The sequence below is a fragment of the Penicillium solitum genome (assembly GCF_028829755.1).
Source record: "Penicillium solitum strain IBT 25940 chromosome Unknown utg000003l_segment0_segment0, whole genome shotgun sequence".
In the NCBI taxonomy this organism is placed as follows: Eukaryota; Fungi; Ascomycota; class Eurotiomycetes; order Eurotiales; family Aspergillaceae; genus Penicillium; species Penicillium solitum.
This window is the reverse complement of record NW_027072123.1, coordinates 1807614-1823326: the sequence shown is the minus strand read 5'-3', so window position 1 is coordinate 1823326 and position 15713 is coordinate 1807614. Positions and strand designations below refer to the sequence as shown.

General features: G+C 50.4%; 5 protein-coding genes across 5 annotated transcripts; 2 read left to right on the top strand and 3 right to left on the bottom strand.

Moving 5' to 3' along the window:
* Positions 1-735: 735 nt before the first annotated feature.
* N7455_004581 (putative GATA transcription factor (Ams2)) lies at positions 736-4423 on the bottom strand (the record flags this gene model as incomplete). The annotated part of the gene is made up of 4 exons (XM_065604842.1): positions 736-3785; positions 3840-4105; positions 4165-4318; positions 4384-4423. 4 exons carry the CDS (start codon positions 4421-4423, stop codon positions 736-738), a joined length of 3510 nt encoding a protein of 1169 aa, XP_065461742.1.
* Positions 4424-5143: 720 nt separating this feature from the next.
* On the top strand, positions 5144-6383 carry N7455_004580 (mRNA splicing protein SMD2). The gene is made up of 5 exons (XM_065604841.1): positions 5144-5202; positions 5266-5298; positions 5541-5789; positions 5870-6135; positions 6190-6383. Exons 1-4 carry the CDS (start codon positions 5165-5167, stop codon positions 5910-5912), a joined length of 363 nt encoding a protein of 120 aa, XP_065461741.1. The 5' UTR covers positions 5144-5164; the 3' UTR covers positions 5913-6135; positions 6190-6383.
* Positions 6384-6784: 401 nt separating this feature from the next.
* On the bottom strand, positions 6785-8861 carry N7455_004579 (uncharacterized protein). The gene is made up of 4 exons (XM_040956708.2): positions 8812-8861; positions 8240-8750; positions 7523-8151; positions 6785-7445 (listed from the first exon to the last, which is right to left on the bottom strand). Exons 1-4 carry the CDS (start codon positions 8816-8818, stop codon positions 6817-6819), a joined length of 1776 nt encoding a protein of 591 aa, XP_040812840.2. The 5' UTR covers positions 8819-8861; the 3' UTR covers positions 6785-6816.
* Positions 8862-10406: 1545 nt separating this feature from the next.
* N7455_004578 (cullin family protein) lies at positions 10407-13270 on the bottom strand (the record flags this gene model as incomplete). Its single annotated transcript, XM_040956808.2, has 5 exons — positions 10407-10470; positions 10542-10902; positions 10961-11380; positions 11434-12514; positions 12575-13270. The coding sequence occupies 5 exons, from the start codon at positions 13268-13270 to the stop codon at positions 10407-10409; spliced, it is 2622 nt and encodes an 873-aa protein (XP_040812798.2).
* Positions 13271-14364: 1094 nt separating this feature from the next.
* Positions 14365-15024, top strand: N7455_004577 (Major facilitator superfamily domain general substrate transporter; the record flags this gene model as incomplete). Its single annotated transcript, XM_065604840.1, has 1 exon — positions 14365-15024. The coding sequence occupies one exon, from the start codon at positions 14365-14367 to the stop codon at positions 15022-15024; it is 660 nt and encodes a 219-aa protein (XP_065461740.1).
* Between the last annotated feature and the right edge of the window lie 689 nt (positions 15025-15713).

Genomic DNA, 15713 nt, shown 5'->3' with positions numbered 1-15713 from the left:
TATAGTGCCCAAACGCTTAGCCACTTGTCAAAGAACACACACGAGAAAGCCCCGTTTAATTTGGGTGTGGATCTGCATGGGCCTCAACATTCTTGATGTCTCATGCATAGGCACCCGGGTTGCTACGGGGCCTCCCCCCTATGCTGTCTCATAAGGGCTACGGTGAGATGGTGGTCGAGAGGGAGAAGGCTGGAGGAAGAAGAGAGAAGAAGAGAAGAGGAGGAAGGATGGGGTCCTTTTATATGGTCACATCCCAGGTACCTTCCCAAGATGGATGGCCCTTCGCTCTTGCCTTTTTTACCTCAGGCAGGGTCACTAGTTTCCTATGTATAACTAGGTTTGGTTTTTATACATACTAATTAATAGAGTCTACGGCAAGCTAGGATATAGTTATTGTGATTTTTGTTTTTATTTAGTATTTCGTGCTATCATAAAAGCTACATAGGAAGGGTATTATCCCAGACAAGCACCGCCGCTTCCACTTCAGGGGAATGCAGCGAATGCAGTTTTGGAGTTCTTTCAAGATACTCCAGGTCATCAGTTTGAACAAATAATAAAGGCCATGAATTTCAAGGTGGAAGCCAGGCTCCGTTGGCAATCAACCCATAAACCGAACGCCGTCGCTAAAAGAACAGCAAAAAAAAAATAAAAAATTAAATAAAGCAAAGATAATTGAGTGGACATGTAGGAAGCACATCCATGGAGTCGCTCCCGGTCTTAGACAAGAGAGATAGCCTACTGGCGTTCAGGTTCTTCACCAGCGGGTTGACTCTTGGGTGCGTCGGTGGTGAGCGCATCCGAACTGAAGAACCCGGAGTCAGGAATGACAACATCATTGAAGTTGAAAGGGAGGAGGTCGGGGTTGAAGTTGTCTTTCTCATTGGGGTTGTCCGAGAAAAGAGCGCCGAGCAGCTCGTTGGCAGGAGTTTCGCAAGATCCAGCAGGGGAGACATAGTCCGCCGGAAGCCACTCGGCCCAGTTTTCACCAGTGAACTTGCTGTTCTCCATTTCGAAGAAAGCATCGGCCTTGTCGGCGTCATCGAAAATGTCAAGCATCATGCCATCAAAGGACTCGAAGGATTCCGGAAGACTGTCGTTGGCAGGCTGTGGTGCCAAAGACTGTTGCTTAGCCGGGGACTTCTGCTGCCGTGGAGATGACTGAGGACTTCCGTGAATTGATTGGATACGCTGCAGGCGCTCTGCGGACAGCCGAGCTGGAGACATAACCGAGCCTAGATCCTTGCGTTTGTTGAGGCTTGGGGAGTTTGCGGGGAAAGAGAGACGCTTGTCAATCGCATTAATACGCGGGTTTCGTCGGCGAGGAGTAGGGCTTGCTGAATCAAATCCAATTGACGGACTTTCGAACAGATCATCGAGGTCATCACGCGGAGTGGGTACCATGTTCTCCTTCTGTTGATTTGGCTTGTCATCTTTTGTGGAGGCAATGCGAGGACTGCGACGTGGGGAGCAGTTGTTCACCATAGAAGAATCAAGCTCCTTTAGAGGCCCGTCATTCTGGGAATTCTGGAAAAGTGACCTTCTCAAAGGCCTGGGGGTGAGACTATTGGCATCTGTCATTTGAGCAGAGCGGGCGTGCATACGGCTCACTGGACTAGACTTAGTGGCGCGTGCCAGTACCTCTCTGGCGTCCTCCTTGGACCATCGGCGTCCTGGGGTGTCAAACGTCCCTTCCAACTCGGCACTGGTGGCCCGAGGAGACTCGTTGGGAGAATAATCCGCTTCGCCGTCGTGATCATCGTCATCGTCATGGTCCATTTGGGGAGTCTCCCCATCGGGATGGACAGAAGAGGCTTCAGTGGGTGCTGGAGAGGAAGCCGAAGGTTTCTTTGGTGCGGCCTTGCTTCGAGTTCTGGCAGCAGGGCAGGACTTGGCCTGACCCTCTCGGCTCCTTGAAGGACGCTTTTTGTTGTTTTTCTTAGCCGGTTTCGCTGCTCCTGGCTTGGTCCATTTGTCTTCTGGGCGCATTTGCTTAAATTTGTGGAGCCACAGACCACATGGATTGCAGAAGGTCATCTGATCCCAATCATGGTCGTCCTGCTCGAGAGCCTTTTTGTAGATCTTGAAACATTCCACTTCACCCTTATCGTTTCGGTCAACGGCCTCCCAATAGAGCATGGGGGAAGACTTCATCATCTCTTCTGCAAGGCTCTCGCCACCCTTAACTGTTTTCACCCACGCTCGGCGCCAGCTGGCGGTTTCGATGGAGCCGCAATTCTCGCAATACGGCGGAATTAACCCGTTGAGAATAGCATTGTCTAAGCGTGCCTTTATGTTCTTCGGCACCGGCTTGGACCCTTGCTTTGTCGATGACTTTGACTTCGAAGGTTGCTTCGACTGCTTGGAATTGGAACTAGCTGTCTCACACGGCATGAAAGTGACATCCACAGGCGCAACAGAGCGAGCAGGAATAATGGGATCACTAGCGGGGATTGCGCGGAACATTTGGGGAACTTCATTGTGGTAGATGTGTGGCGCCGGTGCGAGGGGCTTGGGTGCCAAGCGTTGTGTGCCAGAGCTCGAAGAAGGTCTCGAGGTAGTAGCTGTGGGCGGACGGGATGTGGGACGGGATTGAGCAGGGCGAGAAGGGGGAGCATGAGACATCGGAGGCGGCGGCTGTTTTGAAACCTGATCCGTTGGATTATCATCAACGGGGAGAGGATCATTGTTGGTTCCCTGCGCAGCACTGACAATGCTGGCTGGGGAGTTTGCCTGCACGGTAGTGCGGACAGAGCACTTGTCTCGGGTTATTCCACGAGAGACTGCCATTCTGGGGTCATCCAAGGGGATAACGGTTTCATCATCCATGAGTTCGTCCGGTCCAGCGCTCATGAAGCCGGAGTCATTGTCCAGAGACATGGTAGGCAAGACGGGGCTTGATCTACTTGGTAACCGGCTGTCGAAAACTGGAGGTGAGGATGGCATGTTGAAAGATGGCTCGAAGAGACCCTGGTAGCGAGTGTCCTCAGGAGAGGGACCGGCGGCGTCTGTGGTAGGAATGTCGTCGCTCATACAGTATGGAGAATTGTACGAAGCAGGACACGAGGCAATGCTCATGCTCGACGACTCCCGCAATAAGCTACCCGTGGGTCGGCTTCGACGGGCGAAATCGGATGGTCGAGATATAGGGGTGGGTGGACGGACGGGCTCTTCGTGGGCATGCTCAACCGCGAGAGCAGGGTTTACGGGAGTTGGGCGGTGGATTCGTACAGAGGCCGCCGTGCTGGCTGCAACTCGAAGCGAGCTTGGCTGTCTTTCGATGTTCATACCTGACTTTCCGGGCCAGTTTGCTTGATACACCTTGGCTCTCTTCCGGGCTGGGGCCTCTGTTGATTCTTCATCACCACTACCGTATCCTGACTGAATGGACCCTCTTCGAAGGTTGTTCTGTGAGACGTGTGAAAGCTGGGTCTGATTGTCGCAGTCCCGCATAGAGGCACTTGAGGACGGGCGAATCATATCACTATGGGGAATGCTCTGTTTGGTGTAGGATTGATGATAAGCTGGTGTTCGACATCCACCAGGTGTTGACACTCGACTGCCAGCGTATGAGTGTGAAGGCGATACCGAGCGGACCGATCCATTGTTGTGGAATGTAGGAAACTCTCGTGGCGTTGAGCCTTCGCTTAAGAGCTGGTGGAATCTCTCAATACCAGATTGATGTATCGGAGATCCGGCGTTGTCGTTGTGACTCTGGCTTCTCGAGGACTCTAGGAGGGCGGGGCTTTGGCGAACAAAATTGGTCCATGACTGGGTGTCAAAGTCGCCTGAATTGTCATTTGTCAACGTCTGATGCTGCTGCATGCTAGTGAAGTACTCACTCTGAGTGACGGTCGGGACAGGCACCAGCCGTAGTTTGACCTCCAACGTCTCCTGGGCACCTTTGGAGAAGAGACCACTGAGAGGGCTCTTGCAAACTCGCCCAGTAATCATAGTCTTCGACTGGCTGTTGGGTGTCTCGGGTGTCGATGAGAAGGTGGCCAGCACCCCAGAAAGCATGCCTTGTCCGACAAGAGGGGTCTCGAATTCGGAGTAGTCATAGGCGTAAACAGTATAATCCTTCCCTAATTGACCGACAAGCTCCGGGCTGAACAAGGAACTGGGTAAGTATGCTGTTTTGGTCATCCGAGGGTAAGGAAGTCAAACCTAGCAGAGACGATTGCCTGGATGCATGTTTTCAACTCGATCACTCCAACGGGAGTGTTCTCGTCTAGAAAGGCCGTTTGGATGTCAAGCACGTGTGGCCACCGAGCAAGGCAATTGGTCTTATTTTCGTTGTCGAACGTGTAAAGCACTTTCACTGTAGGATAACCATGTTTAGTTGCCACTCAATTAACCTCATTAGAACGGTAGTGGAAAACATACGCCTCATAGGGCGGACATCAATACCGTCCTGAGATTCCATCTCATCAGACTTTGTTGCCCACCATGCAAGACAGTAGATCAAATTCTGGGGTTGAAATGAAGGATAGCGAGCGAAGAGTATTCAAGTATGGGGAAAGGTATGAGGGTCGAGGTCCGAAAAAAATATTGACAGGTAGAAAGAGGGGGAGAGAGCGGAGCGAAATTGTCGATTAAAGAAAGCCCTTTCACTCAGGACCGGGGATGCACCAGAAGGTATTAGCGAGCCAGCCGATCAGCAGTGCATTATCTAGGATCTCGTCGACCGGGAGAATGGACAGGTTATGCAGGAGTATGTAGTGGAGGGGTCTTTTTTTCTGCAGGCCTGGAATGTTAGCAATTGATTTGCATGTCCTCGCAGAGGGAAAGCATAGGCACTAGAAAAGGGAAAAAGAAGAAAAAAGTCAATTCATACCAATTAAACAGAAAAGAGCAGCAATAGTCTCTCCACTAGCTCTGCATGAGCAGACAAAAGTGGAAGAGAGAAAAGTGAGGAAGGGATGAAGTTAAGAAGCCTTACATGCGCGGGTCAAAGCTATCTCGAAAGATCTCCAAACAAGCGTGACGCGACGTGACGGCAACCAATCGCGACTTCGGGAAATGGCTGGGAGTTGGTGCCTGAAGTATAAGGTGTTGAAATTTTCCTCAGGTGTTTGCCAGAATTTTCACGTGACTTGAGCTCTCCGCCAACTTCAACTGTCACACTGCTGCATCAACGGCATCTCTTGACTTCAACGACCTTTTTATGCCCACCATGTCGACCGCTCCCGAACCCCAGATCCAGTATGTTACTCTATCAATGACTCATAGCTCTGTCGAAGACCAATCAGCTAACAATCCGAACAGGGACCTTCTCAACAAGCCGAAGAGCGAGCTCACGTATGTACACCCGTTACATTGGATTTACCCCCCTCCCTTCCTATGCGGTTTTCCTCATTATGAGTAATCAATTGTTCCTTGACCTCGGGAGTTTCTGCCTGATTCTCGGACTCGCGGGGTTTGCGTACCACGCCCGCATCTCGGAAACTTTGCGACCGACATCGTCACATTCTTCTGCAAGCTGCGCAAAGCACATATAGCCGGGAAAAAAAAAACTAATCTTGCATCTTGCATCTCAACAGCGAATATGAGGTCGCTCTCGTCGAGGAGCACGAGCTCACCGCCGGTCCCTTGTCCCTCCTCCAGACCGCTACCCGCACACACACTCAGGTCCTGATTTCCTGCCGAAACAACCGCAAGTTGTTGGCCCGTGTCAAGGCTTTTGACCGACACTGCAACATGGTCCTCGAGAATGTCAAGGAGATGTGGACCGAGAAGCCCAAGGGTGCCAAGGGCAAGGGCGTGAACAAGGACCGTTTCATCAGCAAGATGTTTGTGCAAACCGTGGACGGATATTCGTCCCTACTCCCTATCTTTGAAACACTCATTAACTTTACTTTCTTATCTTCAGGTTCCTTCGCGGCGACTCCGTCATCCTCGTCCTGCTCAGCTGAGCGATTCGTCACACTTTCCTCGCACACTTCGATTCCCACGTTGACATGATCTTGATATCTTCGATCTACGGGATGATCGATGTCCAGCTATTTGCACAGCATCTCGAACCCATAACCATTTTTCGTGGGCGAGTTATCATGTAATCGATCTCGATACCCTTTTTTTTCTTTCCTTTCCCCTCACATCCCGCTTTTCCTCCCTTGCTTCTGGTCCCCGCCAGAACACTGTTGACCGATCCAACCACAGTCTTGATTGGTATGGTTACTTGTCCCAAAGTAACCATTGCATGTACAAGACTGTTCTGGTTGATCTTGTCTTGTTTTTTTGCTCTTCCAAGGGAGTGGACTAAAAAAAACCTGTTGGCGTTCAGATCTTTGCGCGGGCTGCTAGACCCGTTGTTTTTTTGTAGAGGGAATCCTCGGGCGGCGTCAACCTGGGCAGAGCTGGTTAGCAATGAATGTTATAGAAAGATTTCATCAGACATCAGTAGATGTTCGTAAGCTAGTAAGTTACCATAGGTCTTGTGATCCATATTCCCTCTGCGAGCTCGTCATTCGTGACTTGTCTCACTCTTGCGAGTTAGGGTTCATCCAGCCCCAGCCCCGGCCTTAGAGATGTAGATTATTGTAGCTTATTCCGCCATACTGGGCACTGCGTACACACAAGTTAGGGTTCGTCTACCAGTCCCAAGCCCAAGGGAGGTATATATTATTATAGCTCATTCTTCGCCATCTAATATCAACCAAATAAGAATATCATTATCATCAAATGATCATATCAAGCTATATCAAGACACAACCATGAGCAACAAAAGAGAAAAATAAAAGGGCCAGGTATGTCGCTATGTATACAATCACCCCCGAAAACCCGCAACCCGCAACCCGCAACACCAAAAACACAACCCTAAACACCCTCCGCAAGCCCCGTCAAAAACTCCGACAACCCAAAAGCCCCGGGATCAGGAATCTTCCCAATCCACTCCTCCTCCCCACCAACATAAACAGTCCTCCCAAGACTCGCCTTCATAGCCTTCGTAGACTCAGTCCCCTGCTGCGCCGCCGCCGCAGCAACCCTAACATCCCCCGTCTCAAGCAAAGTATCCACAAACGGCGCAAGCGCATCAATAAGCGTGCGATCACCAGGCTTAGCAGGCGTGTATTTCCCCAATGCCGCGAACGAAGACTTCAACGCCTTCGCCCACGTCTCTGTCGTGATCGTCGAAGGCGAAGATGTGTTCTGCGCTAGTAAACCGTGTGCTAGGGCGTTCAGGAAGATCGCGTAGATCGCGCCGGAGGTTCCATCCATTACGTTCTCGACGACTGTCACGATTCGCGCGACGGTGCTGACCACGTCGTTTGTTAGGGGTGGGGTTGCGTTGGTTAGGAGGGATTGGATTGCTTCGGCGCCGCGCTTTAGGCCGATGCCGCAGTCGCCGTCGCCGACGATTGTGTCGTAGCGGGTTACTTCGGCTTCGGCTTTGATCACGCGCTCGAGGCCGGCGCTTAGGGCTTTTTGGAGGACGGTTGGGTCGACTATGGTTGGGTTAGTTTTTGGTTATTGGAGAAGAGATGGTGGGATGAGATGGGATGGGATGGGAAAGGAAACTTACGTTGAAGGTTGCTGTGGATGTCTTCCGTCAGATTAGATGTCTTCAGATCGGCGGTGTCTGCATTAAGGTTCTTTTCCCAGGTAGAAGTATTGACCGGGGCAGACCATCCAACCGCCTCGGCGGGTGCATCGAGAAGCTCAAGCATGGTAGCTTTCACGCCCAGACCCGGGTCGACCAGCTTCATCAGCGAGATACTGAATCCGAGACCGTTCAGACTGGTAAGGAAAGTTCCCTGGATCACGCGGACCATGTTGACCTGGTAATCACGCTGGAGCTGGCGGTAGACTTCGTCTGTGATACCGGCGATCTCGAGCGGGCTAACGCCGCCAAGATTGTTAATCAGCAGCACGAACTGATCGTCCGGCTTACGGGTGACGTAGCAGCGGTCTGGGTCATTGTGGTCGAGTAGCTGTAGAAGCATTCCCTGGACCAGCTCGACGAGATCGAATTTCACGCGGTGAGAGCCAGGCTCGTTGTGAATTCCCATTCCGACTTCGACCTCGCCGTGCGGGATCGTGTCTTCGGGTACACCGCGACCTGGTACGTGAACGTGTTCCAGTGATGATCCTAGTGAGACCAGGTTTGCGTTTGCTAGCTGAGCTAGAGCGTAGACGTCGTCCAGAGAGCCGCTGTGGGAGGGATGTTAGTATTGATTCGATTGTGAGAAAAGAGGTATAACATGTAAACATGCGATATGCAATGCAATATCAAACTCACCCAGCTTCAGCCAAAGCACCAACCATCTTCAAAATCAATACACCACCACCAATACCACGACGACCGACCTTCCCACCCTTCTCACGACCAACACCGACATCATCATTGATAGCAAAGAATTCCGTCTTGATACCAGCAACACGGGACTTCTCCGTAGCCATACCGAAATTCAGTACATCACCGGTATAGTTCATAGGAAGGATCAACACGCCGTTTTCAGTGGGGACGCGATCGATCACCGCTCTCCGGATCTGCTCGGCAGACGGCGAGGCAAAGATTGTGCCTGCGACCGAGGCATCGCATAGTCCGTGGCCGACGAAGCCTGCAAATGCGGGTTCGTGGCCGGAACCGCCGCCGGTCACGATGGAGACTTTGTTTGCTCTGCGGGGCACATCTGGGCGGCGGAAAATGATCTTGTTCTGGCGGTCCAGGGCCAAAGATGGGTTTGTGAGTGTAAGCGAGTTAAGCGCGGTGAGGACCAGGTGGTTTGGGTCGGTGAAGAAATGTTTGGCTGGGAAATGGTCAGATTTGTGGGGAAGATCTGGGGGGATCAGAGGGTGTGGAGAGCGTACTCTGCATTGTTGATCAAAAGTGGACAGTTGGGACTAGTGGATATATTGGAAGAGATCACTGGTTTTTGATCGGGTTTTCGAGTGGCTTTAAATGTTTCTCCAAATAATCCAAATAAAGGGGACTGTTCGCTTTCGCCAATGAGGATATAGAGGCTTCCCAAGATTCCAAGATTTTCGAACTTAGTCGACGCCAGCGAGAAGCTCTCGGATTGGATTTGAGGGTGTTTGAAGGCGGGGAAAAAGTGGGTTTCTCTGGGGATATGATGTTAGTGTACTTGTATTCCTTGTATAGTTATATAGCCTGGACAAGTATATTGTTGGGACTCACGTTGTACGGATAGTCGATAGTCGGGGGAGAGGATGTGGGAGTACAAGGTACGTGTTCAACTGTAGAGGGCACCCTCTCCCTCTTTAAGGAATCCAAGTACGTACATCGTGTACATCGTACAATGAAGTACGTACTCTTCTTCTTTTCTTTTTCCTTTTTTTTCCGCTCACATGAACATTCAAGGCCTGGATCTGCGGTTCGGCTTACCCTCTAGGGATATCCCGCCAGGCACCGCATTCCAGAAAGGTGTCTTCTATCGTCCGAATGGGCGTTTTCACCGCCAGAGAACATTCCTGGAACGTAAGATTCGATGCATCCAGAGCTTTACAATGTACTCTGGTCCACTCCTGGTCCACTCTCGTCCGAGTGGACTTTTGTTCGAACCTCAACTGGGTAGGTGTGCCGGCATTCCTGGTGCACCTACCACCTCTTACTTGCTATATACCCATGGACGTTTATGTTGTATATAGATTGATGTATTCCAGGGATAGCTATCCCATCTTATAGGATTAGTCTCAGCTTCTATCGAGATACGCTCTCGCCATAGTATCTACAATATGGTACCTCAATGCCAATGCCAATTGCCAGGGCAAATACAAACACTGGGATACCGCAAGTCTCAAGTGGAGACATCATGAGACCTCGAAAAAAAAAAGGATCTACAAAAAAAAATGAAAGGAGCATCCAGCCTCGGATCTGCTGTCAGATCCAGGGGTGTTGTGGGGTCAATATATGTATAGTTCTAGGTCATGGGGTGTTCCTTGAATGTCGTTGATCTCATAGGGTCATGTCTCTCCAATGAGGTTCGAATGGGTGATGACTGTGGGGATCAGGTGCATCCGGCTGTTATTCCGTACTTTGTACTTTGTAGTTACTTTATAATGATATCCATGATATTCATGATTCATAATATTATCCTCACGTGTTCCATTATATCCAATATCATCCGTATGTCTAACGACTATCCTAAGTATGTACAACGGTGGCACGGATTTCCTCTTTGGTCTACCCCTCTACCTGATCTCGTATTCTAGTGGCTTTGACTTTTGGTTTAATTAACCATCGGCGCTGGCCGAGGGTCAAGTGCTACTTTAAGTGGCTAGGTGGGACCGGAGCTACTCCGTTATTTTCTCCAAGGGTATAATCAATTGCCGAATACATGTTAAATAGTTCACGCACTCCAAAGAATCAAACATAAACCAAATAATCTGTGCATTCAGTGAAATAAAGTACCTACTTGCAACTCTCAACATGTAAAAATCATGCCTCATGACACGTAGTTGTATTGATTAGTTCCTTCTTTGCGCTCAATGTATTCCTTCTCAATCAACCTAGAGGGAAAACAATGTTAGACACTCGTGAACGATAACCGGATACGACAGGTACTAGCGAGGACACATACTTCTCAATCTCTCCCTTAATCTCCGCAGGTTGAAGAACACCCCGGCTCTTAGTAGCATTGATAACCTCTGCGATCAGCTCGGCATGGCTGAGAGCTTTGCGACTCTTCATAATGCGCACGATGGCAGCTTGCGTCTCGAAATGGCGATCGGCCGCAACCCGCTCGTGCGTCGTCTTGGTCTCCTCTTTGGTCTCCTTCAGCTGGATCTGGTTGATCTTGATGCGCATTTGCTTGTCGCTGAAACTCGTGTTGTACGAGAATTGGTCGCTAGAGTTCACATCCTTGCCTTTGGGGGTCTTGGATAAGACTCGGTACTTGGCGCACGCCAGCGACTGGAGTGTTCGCTTCAATTCTGGGTCCGCTGTGTGTTATATTAGGGATTGTTCGACTCTTGGGGGGGTGGTAGATGGTCCACTTACACAATCCGGTCGCTTCTTGGATCTGGGGGTACTGCATGCTCTCACCATCGGGGATATCGTTAAATAGCAGCAATACGATCGCTTGGAAGGAGCTGACTACTAGGTTCTTCTTGCCAAGGGGGAAGTTGGCTGTCAGCTGACAATGCGCCAGTTGATGTTTCCAGGTGAGCTTGCGGCCTGTATGTTTGTTGTGGTAGAACGTCTCGAATTTGTTGATGGAACGTGCAATATTTGCGGGAATCCGTACGGGGACATCGGGATATGTCGGCCAGGAGGCGGCAGAGAGCACGTTGACTTCGAATTCGAACCGGCCCTTCCGCTCCTCCTGTTGCGACCGTCTGAAGGCCGTCATTTCATCGTTAGCAGTGTCCATGTCGTTGAACATGGACTCGAGGTTATGAGTGAAGTTTGACCCGCATTCTGACCAGACATTAGCCAAGGCGCATGAATGTAGGATCTTCGATGCGACAAACCGTTCTTCAGACGAGCTAACATGCTCTTTTCCGCATCGTTGCTCGCGCTTCGTTTCATCAAGAGACGCCGGGCAAGGTCGTTCTTGTAAAAGGCTTCAAAGACGGCCTTGCCATGTACGAACCGGAAGAGGTCGAGAACTTGATCAAGCTGCCGGTCAAGCTCTGCATCGTCGGACATTAGGCTTACTTCCTCTGGATTACGACCAGGTGGCAGCTTGTAACCGCCCTTGAGCAGCCTATCCACATATTTGGCGATCATTTCACCCGACTTGGGGTTGTCAGTGCCACCTGTAGAGTCCATCTTCTTTCCGCGGTTCATAAAGGTACCAAAGGCTTCGCGGACCGTGTGACCCAATTCGTCGTTCGAGTCGAAGGCATTGGCGCAAATATCATCGACCTTTTGCTTAAATTGGAGCAGGTGAATGACCATGTCAGCCTCCCTTTCTTGATCAAACACGATGCCCTCACCCTCCTCGATGATGTACTTCCTAAATGCAGGCTTCAATTCGAGACTTAGATCTCGCCGGTCAAGCAACCCGTATAGTTGTTTCAAGGCGGTCTTGTTTCCGGCTCGCATCAAACTAAGAACTTCACTTTCGCTGGTCAACACGTCCGTTTGTTGTGTAACTAGAGTCTCATCCAGGAGCTCGGACAGTTTGAGCTTCGTGCTTCGATTGAAAGAGAACAGCCCGCACCGTTCAACTTCACGTTCGATCAACTGGTGAGCATTCTCGACGTATGCGGCCAGGGTTCCAGCTGCTTGTTGTTGAGACCACTCCTTCACAAACTCCTCGGACTTGGCCATGAATAAAGGCTCAAAGTCACTCCCATACACATCGAGGCTGTGGAAAAGCTCCATGGCTTCTCTTAGCAGAGACGCATCCGCCAATGCCTTTGTAAATCCGCCTCGATCCGCCTCGATCAAATCATATGCTCCTTTCAAAATCTTTGGCTTCAAACTGGCGTCGGAGAAGATGTATGACCGGAATTGAATCAATCCCATTTCACGTATCACCGGTTGTTCTTTGGAATGCAAGAGGAATGACTGGTCGAGATAATAGAAGATCCAACGAACAGTAACCTGGGGGAGCGGAAAAGTTAGCTGTGAACCTCCATTCGAGGGTATTTCCTTGCCACATACCAGCCTCGAGTGCCAGGCGGACCATGCTTCAATCACAGTCCGTAATGTACCAACATCAGTGCTACCTCCAGCTCTGGTAACAAGATTCGTGCGCATTTTCCCATTGACAAACTCTCTGCATCGATCCTGAAGCTTCTTAGCCAACAAGGCCGCCCGCTCCTGGCGGCACACGTTCTCCCCGCCTTTATATAGCTCTTCCAGCGAGCTCTCGGGTTTCCTGCCATCAAAAATAGCGGTTAAAGCCGCATCCAACTGCGACCACACCTTATCGAAATATGATTCCTGGTTTAGCCGTGGTCCGGTACGGAGGTTCTTGACGACGAGCTTTTTCGCGCCGGTGTGAGGAGAAAAGTTGTTTTGGCGGGTATTAGCGTTCAAGCCTTGGGATCTGATAGAACCATTTGGCCCAGACAGTCCCCGACCAGGCGCGCCATTCTTAGGCGGGGAGCCGGAAATCGGATACATCTTATGTGGGACCGTTTGTGTGGAGGAGGGGCGTGACGGAGACAGCGACAGGCGAGAACGTTTACTTATTTGCGAATCGAGGCTCTGGTCGGGTGAGTATCGTTGGGAGAGGAGCTCGGAGATGGTCTGTTGTGCCGGCTGCGACGGCTCTCCTTGATCAGAAAGCTTCCTCTTGCCGATCGATTGGCGCTTACCGCTCTGCTCGGTGTCGCCTCTCGAGTTCTGCGGCATCTACCCGGTTCAGCCCGACTGGGATTTTTGGGTCACTCTCAATATGTTGGAGATGATGGAGAAAAGTGGATTCGAAAGACGAGGGGAATTGACGTTGCGCGCTTGGGCTTTGGCTCCGCACGGCGATAAGATACGGAGCTACCAGCCCTGGTGAACTGGAGGTGAACTGGACTCTTATGAGGACTTTGATAAAATAACTGACTTCTACTTGTTTTTATTCACATTTCTTGACTCCTCATGTCTTATTAGGTATGTACATATATCAACTTGCACATTTGCCTCCCAACGACATCCATAACCTTACAAACAGTACATTGATTGCAGTCTAGTGGTATATCTGATATATAGGAGGAATTCAATTTCTAGTACGAGGGATCCTTGGTTCTGGGTATTTACAGCTTACATGTATAGTGTAAACGGCGGACAGCTTGTGACTGGCAACTTTTGTCAAATTTACTGGGCCATAGTAAATCAGCCGCCCAAGCTATGTGCTCGATCTGTATATGATTGATGGACTGAATCCGGAAGGCAAGAGACACATAATAGCCAAAATGACCCCTATTTCCGATCGAAAATAAAAGCAAATAAAAACAAAAGGCCGCCGACTCAGGTCGGTGTGATAGAAAGCAACTAAGGGACGTCTGTTGGCGCCAAAGTGCGTGTCTCGTAGATCATCTCGCGTGGAAATTCCCGACTGATCTTCCTCCCTGAATCTTCACTCAATTTCCGTATGGAGAAGCATCGTAACCGAGTATTCCTAGTTCCCTCGTTTACAGCGAAGGGATGTGAAAAGAAGAGAAGACAAGCGACGGACTATCCGGGAAGAACAGAAATTGGCGCAACGTATCCGGTCGAAGCATCAGATAAAGAACCATCCCTGCACGCTTTCTCACGGATATTCCCAATATGGCGAATAGCCAGTGCGCTGTGCTGAAAATACTTTCGGGTCGCAGTAACCCAATTCGATTACTCAATACTTGAACCCAGCTTGTCTCTGTGGTGGCCGCAGAGTATGTCCTGAGCTTCCCATCGATATACCGCAGTTACAACCAATCTCGCACCCGCCATCACATTTGCTTTGATGCACCCGCGAAATGGAAAAGCCCACTATCTCATCAAGCAAACCGCTACCGGACTCAACGAGTCCAGCACCCGCGTCGCAACCAGAGAAAAATGCCGACACACCACCCAACCTAACGGACGACGACCTCCTCGTCACCTGGGACAGTCAAACGGACCCCTCCTGTCCATTCAACTGGTCCCTCACCCGGTGGTGGGCCATAACCCTCCTCTGCTCAACGGGGGGAATGGTGACGCTAATGAGCGCGTCAATGCTCGCCCCAGCACTAGGCTCCATAAGCACCGACCTCTCAATCACCGAAAGCGAAGCAAATATGGTCGTTTCAATCTTCGTCCTAGCATTTGCCTTCGGCCCTATGGCTCTCGCGCCCCTTGCCAAAGTCTTCGGCCGTCGCTGGGTCTGGATCCTCTCGTCGACCTGGTATATCCCGTGGAATACCGTCTGCGGCTTCTCCCACACGCGGGGTCAACTCCTCGCTGGCCGGATTCTGAGTGGGATTGGTGCCAGCGCTGAATATGCCATAACCACGCCTGTGCTGGCAGATTGCTGGCGGGCAGAGCAAAGGGGTCAGTCGTTTGCGATTGCGACGTTTGTGCCATTGCTAGGTCCGGCGATTGGGCCGATTCTCGGCGGGATTATTACGGAGAAGATTGGGTGGCGGTGGCTTTTTTAGGTGTTGTCGATTTTTGATGCGGTGCTAGGCTAAGAGATAGAGGAAAGCAAAGAGCGAAATGGAAGGTCTTTTTAGCCTAGATTCAATGTCTGATGATAGATATCACTACTACCCGCGATGATCGCCGCGAAGGTGGGTGCAGAGGTAGAAGTTCCATCCACGAGCCTCGTTCCATTCCACACAGTAACATATCGATATCCTTGAGTGGCGACATCAGGAAAGGAATGACCAGAACGGTCGAATCTTCCTTCGTGCAGAGCTCCAATTGCATCCAGGTATCTTCCCACGCTGTTCTGGTTCTGAAAAGAAGGTCGCGGGAAATAGCTACTAAACCCACCACCAGAAACAAAGCCATTGTTTGATGGAATATCCAAGTATTGAGATGGAGAAAACTGCGGTCATTTCCCATTTTCCTTTCGATGATCATGAGGAAAATGCGTGATATCTTTTCATGATTCAGATCTCGATCTTGATAAGTGCCGTCCCAGGATGGTTCGAGCCCCTGGTCCCTGGTGAGATCATGTATTTATAGAAAGTTCCTACGGACGTGATTAAGAATTTGTTTCCTATATCTAGTTGTCCTCACTTCAGAGGGGCATTTGACCTTTGGCTGCTCTGCTCCTTCGCACACCATAGTCATACATTACAAAACAGATTCGGCTACTTATTGAATGACCAATGACCGAATT

Coding starts and splice junctions, on each gene's coding strand:
- N7455_004580 (XM_065604841.1), top strand. CDS start 5,165: ATGCCCACCATGTCGACCGCTCCCGAACCCCAGATCCA. Junction 5,203..5,265: donor GCTCCCGAACCCCAGATCCA/GTATGTTACTCT, acceptor CAATCCGAACAG/GGACCTTCTCAACAAGCCGA. Junction 5,299..5,540: donor AAGCCGAAGAGCGAGCTCAC/GTATGTACACCC, acceptor GCATCTCAACAG/CGAATATGAGGTCGCTCTCG.
- N7455_004579 (XM_040956708.2), bottom strand. Junction 8,152..8,239: donor GGTGCTTTGGCTGAAGCTGG/GTGAGTTTGATA, acceptor TCCCTCCCACAG/CGGCTCTCTGGACGACGTCT. Junction 7,446..7,522: donor CATCCACAGCAACCTTCAAC/GTAAGTTTCCTT, acceptor ACCCAACCATAG/TCGACCCAACCGTCCTCCAA.